This window comes from Centrocercus urophasianus, unplaced genomic scaffold (assembly GCF_019232065.1).
Source record: "Centrocercus urophasianus isolate 14NV4802_14NV808 unplaced genomic scaffold, USGS_Curo_1.0 seq_17, whole genome shotgun sequence".
Taxonomy (NCBI): Eukaryota; Metazoa; Chordata; class Aves; order Galliformes; family Phasianidae; genus Centrocercus; species Centrocercus urophasianus.
Genome location: NW_024884722.1, coordinates 22,275,864 through 22,288,861, shown reverse-complemented (window position 1 = coordinate 22,288,861; position 12,998 = coordinate 22,275,864). Strand labels below are relative to the sequence as shown.

General features: G+C 35.8%; 1 protein-coding gene across 2 annotated transcripts in view; it reads left to right on the top strand.

The window, feature by feature from the left end:
- POLR3A (RNA polymerase III subunit A) overlaps window positions 1-10,000 on the top strand; it is a 33,166-nt gene extending 23,166 nt beyond the window's left edge. Inside the window, exons 24-31 of one of the 2 annotated variants that reach the window (XM_042818914.1) lie at window positions 1,081-1,251; window positions 1,833-1,926; window positions 2,029-2,121; window positions 2,635-2,799; window positions 3,115-3,279; window positions 3,587-3,718; window positions 5,047-5,179; window positions 7,659-10,000. In XM_042818914.1, the coding sequence (XP_042674848.1) occupies window positions 1,081-1,251; window positions 1,833-1,926; window positions 2,029-2,121; window positions 2,635-2,799; window positions 3,115-3,279; window positions 3,587-3,718; window positions 5,047-5,179; window positions 7,659-7,807 (1,102 nt within the window). In that variant the 3' untranslated portion in view covers window positions 7,808-10,000. Of the gene's footprint in view, window positions 1-1,080; window positions 1,252-1,832; window positions 1,927-2,028; window positions 2,122-2,634; window positions 2,800-3,114; window positions 3,280-3,586; window positions 3,719-5,046; window positions 5,180-7,658 lie in introns of those variants that run through there. The other variant, XM_042818915.1, reaches the window with a different exon arrangement.
- Window positions 10,001-12,998: the final 2,998 nt, after the last annotated feature.

Sequence of the window (12,998 nt, the reverse complement as noted above, 5' to 3'; positions counted from 1 at the left end):
TAAACATGAAGAGTTAGTAACATTGCATACTTTGTGAGCTTAAGAACATTAACTGCAGGGTCTGAAGAAAACTGTAGGGGAGAATGTAAACCATTTTGAAATTGCATGGTGTACTGTGGTCAGCTTCATTTTCTGTCTTGTAAGGACAACCAGTACCCCAAGTAAATTAATAATAAATAAATTAATACATTTTAGAAGGGGACAAATATGGGATGCTCCCATTAAATGTGTAAGTGAAGGGGAAGCAAGTCGTCAGTTTAAGTTTTATTCTTAAGGTGAAAGTAAGGAGGGATTAATGTCTGGATTTTGCTCTAATTAGAAGTAGTCTGCCTAGTAATTTATTGAAGACTTAATAAAGATCTCTCCTGTTTAAAAATATAAAGGGGCATTTTGAAAATATTGGTAGGGGAGTTCCCTGAATGGGGAAACTAGAATTGCTGTCTGTTTTGGGATAGTTTTCTATTCCAGATGTCATTGTGAGGCCGTGGAATGTCTATATGGTAAAGCATCCTCTTGCCTTGAATTAGGTCATTGCCTTTGTGCATTAGTTACCCTTTAACCTCTTCTATTGCTTTTTTATTTAAAAGCAAAACAAACAATCCTCCTTTCCCCCCCCACTGAAGCCTTCGAGGACCAGCCTCCGGCTTCATCCAGGTGTTCGCAATCGTTAGGGACTCAACGGTCTGTCCATCTACCTCGGTGCACACCAATGTGATGTATGGTAAAATGGCGTTAATTGCAAGGAGCACATCCTTCTTAAAACTTTCCCCATGCCTTAGGGCTACTACCTGACCAATGAACATGTGGCATGCCTTGTTTCTTCCTTATTTGGTCTATCTTGTTCTTCTCCCTTATCTTCAGGCCATTTGTTGCCATGGTTTCCCAGGGGCCGAGGGGCCCCTGTCGACCCTGTTCGACTACACCCCACCCCCCAAAAAAAAAAAAAAAAAAAAAAAAAGAACCTCGCAATTAATAAAATCCTATTAAATCTACCAGAATAGTCTCTATCTTTGCTTGCATAGGATAGCCTTGAGTTCCATGTTTCTTGTGTTTTTATGAGACTATTTCTTTCTTTGTCAGGGCGCAGATGGAGCCTGGTTCTGCAGTAGGAGCTCTTTGTGCACAGAGCATCGGTGAGCCTGGCACACAGATGACTCTGAAGACTTTCCATTTTGCTGGGGTTGCTTCAATGAACATTACTCTGGGTGTGCCAAGAATCAAGGAAATTATTAATGCTTCAAAAGCAATAAGGTGCTAACATTTACTTGTTTATTTTTAATTCCCCCTCTAAGTGAAATCTGATAGAAAAATGTAGTGATAGCATTTTCCTATTGCCAGTAACATACTAAGCAATACTGAATCTATGCCATACCCAAAGAAGAAGAATCTAATGTCTTTGCAACTAAGTGATTTAAAGCCAGAAAAACAAAACTGTTTTGTGTTTGTTTTGCTTTTTGTTTTGAAAATTGAGACAAATTTTTTAATCAAGTTTTTACTATTCTGCTGGTATCTGTCATATTGTGAAGCTTTCTAGTGTTTAGTGATAGTTAAATCTACCTGCATATCCTTGAAGTTATTCTTTAAATAATACCAGAGTAGTGTAGGCCATCAAAATAGTGACTGTTGTGTTGTTATAATCTTTTGCGAATTTGCTTAATTTTTACCAACCTAAAGTACGAGAATATTCTTTGTGTCTGAGAAGACTCAAAGTCTTTCAATGTTCTTAAATGCCACTCTTAGAGCTCATAAGGTGAGCTGTAATTCGCGTTGCCATCTCTGATCTAGTATAGCAATTTTCTACCTCTGTTTTCTTGTGTGCTTGTTCTTTGTAGCACACCTATTATAACAGCACAGTTGGACACAGATGATGATCCTGATTTTGCCCGCCTGGTTAAAGGAAGAATTGAGAAGACTTTGTTAGGAGAGGTAGGAAAAACTGTATTATTGGTAATGTCTTAAATATAAATACTAGTCAATTACAATAAAGCGTTTTGACCATCCTTATATGCTAACTATTTCATCTTCAAGATATCAGAATATATTGAAGAAGTGTTTCTTCCAGATGACTGTTTCATCCTAGTGAAGCTGTCTTTGGAGCGCATTAGACTACTGAGATTAGAGGTGGGTTTTTCAGCTCTTAATCAGAACATGCTTTTGGAAGGTTTCAGAGGGTGTCCTAATCCTTTCACAGAAATAAAAATGAAAGAAAAGAATGAAAAGTCTATGAAAGGGGAAATAGAAAGGATGTTCTGTGGCTCTATTACATCTGTATCTTTTACCTTTTTATCACTAGTGAAGTGGATAATTTTTCATGTATTTGGAAATGAGAATGTAAATTCATTTCTTGGTGTCATTTTCAGTGCAAGAGTATTTTTTTCCCATCTTTAAGAACATACAGGCCTATATGTACATTCAGCATAGGTTGGTGTATCATGTAACTTAACAGTAATTTTAGGGGCTTTTTTGTTTTGGTTTTTTTTTTTTTTTTTTTTTTGAATTTATTTTTTTTTTTTTTTTTTTTTTTTATTTTTTTTTTTTTCTTTTGGGAGGGCTGAAATATTGTCTACTACATGTCTTTGAGCAGATTTACATATACTGAGATATTCAGATGTTGCTGACTGATGCTTGTCACAGGTGAATGCAGAGACTGTGCGCTACTCAATTTGCGTATCTAAACTCAGAGTGAAGCCTGGAGATGTTGCTGTCCATGGAGAAGCAGTCGTATGTGTGACGCCTCGTGAAAATAGCAAGAGTTCAATGTATTATGTGTTGCAGTCCCTGAAAGAAGAACTACCAAAGGTTAAAGCAAAGCCTTTGTTTTGTGTTCTTTTGGGAGATATTCAGTAATAATAATTCAGAGATATGGGTCTGTATGTGAGGATGTGTGATAGCATAAAATAGAAAATATAGGTAGTGTGTAAGGTTACTGGTACAGTATGAATGTCATTGCAGTACTGTGGATAAGAGCCCAAAATCTGATTTCATATATTTTTAAATTTAGTATTTGCTCCAAAGAGTGAAGTTTCAAAATCGGTTTAAATTCTGATTAGGGCTTCTGTTTTATACTGCACTACTGTAGACATTGAAATAACTCCTGTTTTTTGTTTTGTGCAGGTTGTAGTGCAGGGTATACCAGAGGTTTCCCGTGCTGTCATCCATATTGATGAACAAAGTGGTAAGGAAAAGTACAAACTTCTAGTTGAAGGTGATAACCTGCGAGCTGTTATGGCTACTCATGGAGTGAAAGGAACAAAAACATCCTCTAACAACACTTACGAGGTAAGGTGCAGTTGGTATAGTTGTGTTTTGGTTTTCTTTTTCCAGTAGCATCCTTATTACAAGTGCTTTTTTGTGTTCAGATGCTGCAATTTATTTATAATGAAGACTGACTTCATTAATAGTTATCACGTTATATTAACACGAGAATAATTTGACTGGCATCACAATTCAGAGTTTTTAATAAATATTTTTAAAGCAAAGGTGTACAAAATGCTATTAATGTCAGTGTTATCTGACATTGGATGGTATTTGTTCAGGCACACGTTGTCTAAGGTTATTCATTAATTCTACGTAATCTTTCTTGTAGGTAGAGAAAACACTTGGAATTGAAGCTGCTCGAACCACCATTATCAATGAGATTCAATATACAATGGTGAACCATGGTATGAGCATTGACAGGAGGCATGTTATGTTGCTGTCTGATCTTATGACTTACAAGGTTTGTACTGTGCATTATTTTTTTCAGTCTAACATTGGTCTGCTTATACATATTAATTTTACCATCATTGATAATCTTGAGTCAGATAGGGAGATAGGAATCAGTTAAAAGTTCAAAGAACTGTAATTTGTACCAACTAAATATTGTTGATTGTGTATCAAACAAAAATGGCTGATGAATTATGGGGAGTGGGTGAAAGTTATTTTAATTGAAGACATGTTGATACAATGAACAGAGAATCATAATTTCATACTAGAAATCAAGCTTAAAAATAGCAGAATGAAAATCAGCTGGGTAATTCTGCGTGCAATTTAAGGCTTGCTTTGCAAAACACTACATGGGGTTCAAAGCAGCTGTACTGTGCATAGAAGTCAAAGAATACAGACCTTGCAAATAGAATCAGATTGCATTTAGAGTATCAAGAAACTTCCTGAACTTTTTATTAAAAGAATTATCTGTTTGTTATTGATTTCACTTTTTTTTTTTTTTTTTTTTGACTTCACATCCAAAATGTTTTTTCAGATGTATTTGGGACCACTTAGTGAAGTCAGATTTTCCACTATTGCCTGCCAGAGCACAAGGGTTTGATCTGAGGGAAATGCATAAAGAAGTTCAGACCTCTCTCAAAACTGTAGGGCTTTGTTGTACTGAGCAGAAGCAGTCCCTGGGGCTGGCTGTGCAGAGCTGCCACACAATGGGAAAAAGGGCATCAGAGTGCAGCACTTTACACTTCTTGGGCTCCTACCATGCATTCTTTCACCACAAAATTGCATTGAGTCTGTTATAATTGGGATGTTTGTTACAAACAGAGGCAGAAATACATCAAGATAGTTTTAAAAAGAGAAGTGTTTTTATCGGGAGATTTTACAAATGAAGACTTAATATGTTCTGTAGTTCTCTGGCAGCTGAAATCAGATTTATTGTTAGACAATAGGCAGTAGTTTCAGTATAGTGCTTTCATAGCTGTAGTCTGAGACACCACAGAATTTTGTAGCACAGCAACTAGCTTATTTGTGTTTTTTCTCATGTCCATGTTTGTTTCACTCTTGTCTTGATACTCTTGTGTCACAAAATACTTTATTTAGAGTTTGTTTCTGTAGTGCATGCATATCTTTTGAAGTACTTGTTACTATAGAGCTACTGACTTCAAGATGCTTAGCTGTGAAGCAGCATATTATGAAAATGCTATATAGGAGCTAGTGCTTTATCTGTTACATGTCTTATGTACTTGTCAGAATAAAAAAGTACATTTTTGTTGTTCACTTTATTTTTCTTTTTAAGCATAACTGACCTTGAGCTTCTTTCTTTGGTTTTCTCCATCAATCAAGGGTGAAGTACTGGGTATTACCAGGTTTGGACTGGCAAAAATGAAGGAAAGTGTGTTAATGCTGGCTTCTTTTGAAAAGACTGCAGACCATCTCTTTGATGCTGCCTACTTTGGACAGAAGGACTCTGTTTGTGGTAGGTATTGCAAATCCTGTTGTAGTTTGGGTCCTTACCCTATAGCCTTAAACCTCTTCAAAGTATATTAGATTTTTTTGGTATTTTTAAGCTTTCTGTTCAACTTAGGTGTCAGAAATGTCAGGTCTGAGACTGATCTGTATTTCTTGATTCTAGAAGTGTGGTATATGTTTCTGTACTAATCGCAGTTGGACATCTGTTTAATGTTGCTTAAGCAAGTTTACTTATGTGGATTTGCTGTTAAACTAAACTGAGAAAAGGAGAGGCCTAAGATTTTATGCTCTTCATCATGTCTTTAAGGCTTATCATCCAGGAGCTGTAACTCCTCATTATACTTCATTAGCACCAAGAAACTCTAATAAAACAACTGTGATACACTAAGATTTACTGGCTCATGTGTATTTGACGATCTTAAAGCGTAGTCAGTCTTACTCAGTGTTTTGTAGACAGAATCTTTTCAGAATTCATGATATCTATTAGAAATCTTTATATAACCTGTCTGCATTTTAAGAATTCTGACAATTTCTGACTGTCCAGCATTTCACATGAGTGGGATTTCAGTAATGTTTTTAAAAATTCTGTCCAAAGCTAAAGCAAAAATACTGTGCAGAACTGATTCCACTCTGTACAGTAGTGAAAAGAAAGTATTTTCTCAGAATTCCCACTGAGATAGTAAAATCTTGTTTTGAATGGTGTGGAAACTAAAGATCTTTTCATGTTGCCTTTTAGGAAAAATATTTTGATTCCAATATGTAAACAGAATGGACAGAACAGAAAATTGTTGCTTGTCTCCTCAGACTGAAGTGATCTTGCTTTTAGGAAGTGATCTTTCTTGTAAGAAAACTAGCTGTGTAACTGCCTGACCTGGTCATCACGAGTTACCTTTGAATTGCTATGAGAACACTTACTCACACTTTTCCTTCTCTGGAACAGGAGAACTTAAACATTGCCAAGAAAAATGAGTAGGTGCTCAGTATCAACTATAGGGGCTGAACTGAATGGCATTTCAAATCTGTGCTTCTACAGAATGTGTGGATGTAATTTTGGGCAATGTGGCTTCTGAAGTTCTTGTGTTTTTCAACTGAGAAAATGAGAAACAGCTAATTTTATGCTTTACATACCTAAAAGACAGGCATTTTTTGTGTGTTGCTGATGCCAGCTTTTAGTGGGCAGAGCAAAATCCTAGTATATGCTAAAATGCACGTGTATATAACAGGCTTGTTTGATACAGCAACGTTTTCTGTTCAAATGTTTCCTGCTGTATGTGACTAATGCCAGATAGTACAAAAGGATATGGGGAGAAAAGGGCTCCTGGTTGTTTAAATTGAAATATTGCTGGGGAGAATGATTCTCAAAATCCAAATGTTTTTTCCATGGTTCAGGAGTTGGATCTGCTTGAAAAGTTATTATGTGAAACCAGGAAAGCTTTATTTCATTAGGTTTTAGAAAGGTATTTCCTTCATACATTCTAACAAGTATGCTGCAAAGGCAGTTCAAAGAAGGAGGCCTAAATGTACAGTAAGTAACCTAAGATTTCTGTTATGCATAAGGTTTTTAAGTATATAATGCTTAGTAGCATTATAGTAGAATGCAGCGGTCAGCTAAGAGCAAAAATACTGAATCTTCATTTGTAGACATAAAAGATCAGTAAAATTTTGCTAGAATTTTAAGGAAATGAATCTTCAACCTTCAGTCTTCAATGTTTGTTCAAATGCACTGTTTTTTACTGCTCATAGGATTACCTGTTTTTGTTGTTGCTTGTAGTTAATGCATACGAGAAGGATCATATTCTCGTATTCCTGAGAGTGTGTGTGTTATTTTGGATTAGAAGTCTGAAGAGATTAAAAAAAAAAAAACCTGATTTCTGATAGTTTACTTTTAATATGGCATGCTCATTAGAAAAATTGAGTACATCATAGTGTCTGATATGTCAGTACATTGCTGTGGAAACTTAGTAGCAAAGAAAAATAAAGCAGACAGACTGAATCTTTAAGTTCAAACCAAGCAGTTTTTGAATTAAGAAATTGCAATAAATAAAAAACAACAAACTAAAGTAGTGAATACACCTCTTTCACTGGAAAATTGCAGATGTTTGAAGGGCCAGATTTGACTGAATTGTTTTCTCCAACTCAGAAAATGGATATAAAGTGAATTTGCTGTGCACCTTCTGGTGTTGTCACCAAGTGAAATGCATCTTTAAAATCTAACCTTCTGGTGCTGTTACTGGCAGAGATGATGTTGAAGTTAGGTTGAATTTTTACCATTTAGAATGTAAGTAACACCCATTGAATAACATACTGATCAAACATTCTGATAAGCATAACATTTAATCTAGTAAAGAGAGATTGGTTTTCACATGTGAGATTCAAGGAGATTGATAGGTGATATGTTCAGAATGGGCATGTTAAAGCAATTACAGTTTATCTGAACTTTTGTTCTTCATGTGTTCAGTGTGTTGGTTTGCTTTTTTCCCCTCTAGGTGTTTCTGAGTGCATCATCATGGGAATCCCAATGAATATTGGAACAGGACTTTTTAAGCTTTTGCACAAAGCAGACAAAGAATCAACCCCTCCTAGGAGGCCTCTGGTATTTGATAATAATGAGTTTCATATCCCCATTGTTACATAACATTTAGGCATAATAGAAGGTAGAGGGGGGAAAAAAAAGAGGAATCTTAAGGAATGTGTATTATCAGTTCTGTGTGTTTCAATAACTGAATTGGTAAGTGAAATACTAGCAGAAGAATTGCCTAATTATTTAACATCTGTTACTTGTACGGTCTCTTAAAAGGAGAAATTTCTCTGTACCAGAGAGTGGAAATAGATGTAAAGTGTACTTCAGCTGATGGTTTTCTTCGTGTGCTAGCATTTTCCATGGTACAAATAATAAAAATAGAAACATGCTTTGGAATGATTCGAAGTTATTAGTACCTTCTGGGAATTACTTCCCAGGCTAGTTGCTCCTATACAAACCAGCATCAAAGTTTTTCTTCACTGTCACAAGAAAAGTTCTGAGTTTTTGGCATGCAGTTCTTGCTGCCTATGAAGTAAAAATAGTGCTTAGAATATAATATACATGTTGCAATATCTGAGGCAGTGGTTTTTTTTTTTTTGGTTTGGGTTTTTTTAAGAAATGATTTGTATCTAGATAACTGAAACTGATGAGAAATAATTCCCTTTGGGTGCTCTTGCGGCAGGACTGAACAAACATTGAAAAGCATGTCAAAACATGGTGTTGGAGGAAAGGAAGTGCTGTACTTGGAAGTATGTGCTCTGTGTGGGTGGATCTCAAGTGTCAAAGCTACTGTTGCCTTGCTTTGTGGTTCTGTAGGCAGTACAAACTTCTTGTAAGCGAATAGTATAGCTAAAACCTCATAGTAAAGCGACGTGTGTTTGGGAAAATAGCTCCACAACTTGCTCATTATTTCCTGAGAGCTAGGTTATTCTGGAGGCTGAAGGAAATTGTGAGCAACTGATGACTATGAGAAAAGTATACTTTATGAAACTGTAATATTGGCTACAAACGGAAGTGAAGAGTAATTATATTTAAGTATTTGTTAAAATTTGTGCAATATAATAGCTTGCTTTATATATAGATATTTTCATTACTGTTAACAAGTTGAAGTTGTTCTTAACTCAGTACTGGACAGATATATTCAGACTTGATTAAAAAAATACCTGCTGAAGTATTCTGGAAGCTTGCACACTGCATATTTGGAAATGTCATCTTAACAGAAGCAGCAGAGATCATTCTATAGTTCCTAAGGAGTGAGACTTGAAGAAAACTAGAATCGTGTTGCTGATTTCCCTTATTCTGTGTTAACTTAAGAAGTGGTGTCAAAAGCATCTGAAATATTTGTTCTTAGCTTGTTGTTTTTTCTTTCTCTATTTTTCCTTTATCCAAAATTGTTATCCAGGAAATGGTGTTTTCCTCCCCAGGATTGTGCTTTAGGACATAGCTATAAGAAGTGGCAGATTATAAAACAGTTACTAAATTCTGCAAAGATGATTATAAGAACATGATGAACCAAAAATAGTCTTTCATAATATAGCACTTGTTGTTACACTGCTAGAATCTGCAACTTAAAGCAGCCTTTGTTTTGGAAGTTTTATAAGTGAGTGGGGTTGTCTGAACAACTCAATCCCATTTTGATACGTAGAGCAGAAATAGAAGCGAAGCTGCTTTCAAGTGTGGACACGAAGTCATTTGAAAGTGTTTTAATCTTTAGCTTATTAGACTAGTTTTCAGAGTGAATACACATTGTAAGTTATTTCAGTTGTAGCATGTTTAAACTTCATTTCTGTGGACAGAAACTGTCTTGGTTCTTTTTCTTGTCGGCAGTACTTGGATGAGGAGTGCACTTATAACATCAGTCAAGAAAAGCAAAGTAGAGAGAGGAACTCAAGTTGTACACTCTTAAAGTAAGACAAGGTGGCTAAATGATCTAGCATTTAAAAAGCATTTAAAAGGAATGAGTCTGTGCTGCAGACATGGCACCAAAAGAGAAGTGTAATGCTACTTAACCAGAATGTAAAACCTGTTGTTTTAAATTGTTGTTTAAATTGTTTTAAATTCCTCTGTTCTTAGGGGTTTTTTTTTTTTAATTCATCAAACTGCAGAGAAGACCCAATGTGAAATTCAGTGTTGCTGTTCTCAAATGTTTTTGTACTTTTTATGTAGTACTGAAATATTCCTCTGTATAGATTTTGGCAGGGTAAAGATTTGGAATGTAATGCATTTGGTACCTGCTCTGAAAGCCATGTGTATTTTGCTGTTTTAACAGCTAAGAATTCAGAATAAATAAAATTCTTTGATATCAGATGAGATTGCCTTTTAACAATTTGTCTGTGTAGATTCTATTTCTTTTTTTTTTTTTTTTTTGTGAGTGTAGGAGAATAGGACAGGTAGGGACCAAAAGGAGAGCAAGCCAGTAAAGCTTTCCTGTGGATGAGTACCTAATTTTGTCATGGGAAACTGTCATGAAAGAGCTTGGCATTTTTATGAGTACCTTCTGAAGATTCTTCTGCAATTTTAATTGTGTGAAATTTGTATTGGTATGAGTGGCCACCTAGTTTTCTTCTGTAAATATGATGAAAAGAAGCTATTGAAATGGTGGCTTTACTCTTTTGTATGTCTTAAGTATTCAGTAAATTACATTTGTTATCATGGCCTATAGTATGACAATAAAAAGAGGCAGAGATTATAATGTAAACCTTGTGTTTGTTTATTGATGCATTATAACTTGTGCATAATAGATTTATGGGTGACCTGACCCTCTCTCTCCTCCTCATCTGCTTAGTTAAGACAGCTGACAATCACTGAGTTTTCCAAAAAAGAAGTTTCTGGTAGCTGGAAAGAGAGATCAGTAAGGGCTTAATATACTACTGCTGTCCTTCTGAAGTGATGACAGTTTGGGATCTAACTGTGCTTCTTAAAGGAAGAAAAACAGTGGCTCAAAGAACCATTGCAGTAGGCAGTTCCTCAGTAGCATTGGTTATCACTGTGCTTGCAGACAGGAATGCCTTTAGAAACTCAGCAAATGACAAAGATTTCAGTAGTATCTACTTATGTGCTTAAATTCTTCTAGAAAGAATATAACTCATGAATATTGCATTTTGAAAAGGATTAGCTGAAACTATGTATTTAGACCTGGAAAAATCTGTCAGTAATCAAAATGTGGAAGGGGAAGAAATATTGTAGTGAAAATTTGCCTGGGATTTTCTGTTGCATAAGATGAGAAAAATTAAAAGGGATCAAATCAGGAAAAAAAAAATATTAATGCTTTAGTGAAGAAATACTTTTATGGGTCACTGAGACGTGGTTACAGCATGGATGTAATTGCAGAGCAAATTTATCTTGACTATTTGAATAAAGATCCAAATCTCACAGGACAATCTTAAAAGAACAAAATTAAACCAAACAGCCCTTGTACTTCAGTAATGCTAGTGCTTGTGAAAATTAAGGTTTCTAGTAGCTAACAAAGTGACAAAATTTGAAGCATTCCATGGAGTGTGACTAGATCACATTCTGTTGTTTCTGGAAAAGAAAGATGAGATGCAATTCTCTATTTTTAAGTAAGGTTGTTTTTTTTTGTTTTGTTTTTTTTTCTATGTTGGAGCTATGAGAAAGAAGGTAACCTGTCAAAACAGTATATGTGAAGAAGGAAGGTAGAGGAGAAAACAGTCCTGATGTGCTTCTTTCACGAATTGGGACAGGCTTGCTTTTTTTTCTATTTTTTTTTTTTTTTTTTTTGCCTCATCCTGCTTAAAAAATAACTTATAAAAATGCAGAATTGTTATCGTCTGCATGTGTTCTCTATAGTGAATGTTTAAATAATAGCTCCAAGATTTTCTCAGAAGCATGAAGTTCTGGCAGCTCACTGGGTATCATCTCACATTCTGCAGCTGCTGCAGAGCACTGAAGCAAAGCTGGCTTAACAATGCTTGAAGGTGATGCTGAGAGATGCAAGATACCAATGTCTAGGACTGAAAATAATATGGAACAGGTGGTCTTGTGTGTATTCACAATTGCAAACTGCAAAACATATGAAAGATGACTTCCTCTTCACTGCCTGAAAGCTATGAAGTCACTGTAGCTGTGTGAGTGCCTTTCTGCTGTGTAACTCAGTTCACAGGGGTCTTTTGTACGAGAACTTAGACTGTACTTCAGAATTCTGCTGACTGTGATATTCTTTGAATACAGCATTGTCCAAACCACTTCTGTTCTGATTATGGGGTATAGCTATATACATAAATTGCTCTGAAAGTACTGCTTCTTGTTTATTTCTGTGAAAACAACAACAGTTACAACATGCACAATGAAACTGTTTGGAAGAGCAAATTCTCAGTTACAAAGAGGGTTATTTTTCAACATTTTCACTACCGTTAGCCATTTGTGAACATGAGCTGGTTGAAATGCCATTCGTTTTGTGATGTGACAGCTGTGCATGGCCATCTGGAACACAACTTGTCTTTCATGTTGCTGTCACTACCGTACTACCCACCACCTTGCTGTGCTCACATCCACTGTTTGGTCTCCATGATCATTCAAGCAAGTCTTGATATATGTCCATGGGTGCAATTTTTTCTGCATGGAGGAACTCCTTCTACATTCTTGCTTTATCTACACATCCGTATCAGGGGCACCACTGTATCAGACTGTCCCCCTGCTGCCATCTCTCAGACTGCAGGGAAATGTAATGGGAGATTGTTGCAAAGGTTCAACCTCTTGCCATACTGCCACTATCCATCTGTGATATCATAGGCCAATGTAATTATCAGATACTGCTTTTGGTACAGCCCTAATATAAAGCATCTGTATTCATCAAATGCTTAAAGATGCTTCTTAATCCAAAGTGTCTGTTTTGTGAGTCTTATAAGCGTGCAACATTAGAGTGTTTGTTGCTTTTGGAAGAAATGATGGTACGTGTTATTGACATAGCATGGGAATAGAGTTGTTTCTCTAGTTGAAGATAGAAGGAAGAAAAGTGGAAGACAGCGCCAAAAAATAACAAAGGAGTATGGGAATAGACTGGAAGTTCATGTCTATTTGTGGAAAGATATGCCAACTAGGTGAAGTGGCACTTAGATGTTAGTAATCTCTAGAAGCCATCCTATTGAAGCAATGGAAATGACAGAAAAAGAACGTGTATTTCTCAGAATTCAGATTTCATCATCTTTACTGGAAATCAGACTAAGACAACTGATAGTTAAATCGTCATTTACTCACTAGGTGATTACTAATAATGAGTAATAACTGAATTTTCCTTCAGTTATCAGTACGGTCTGGTTATAGTAGTCATTCAATTAATGGTATGAAA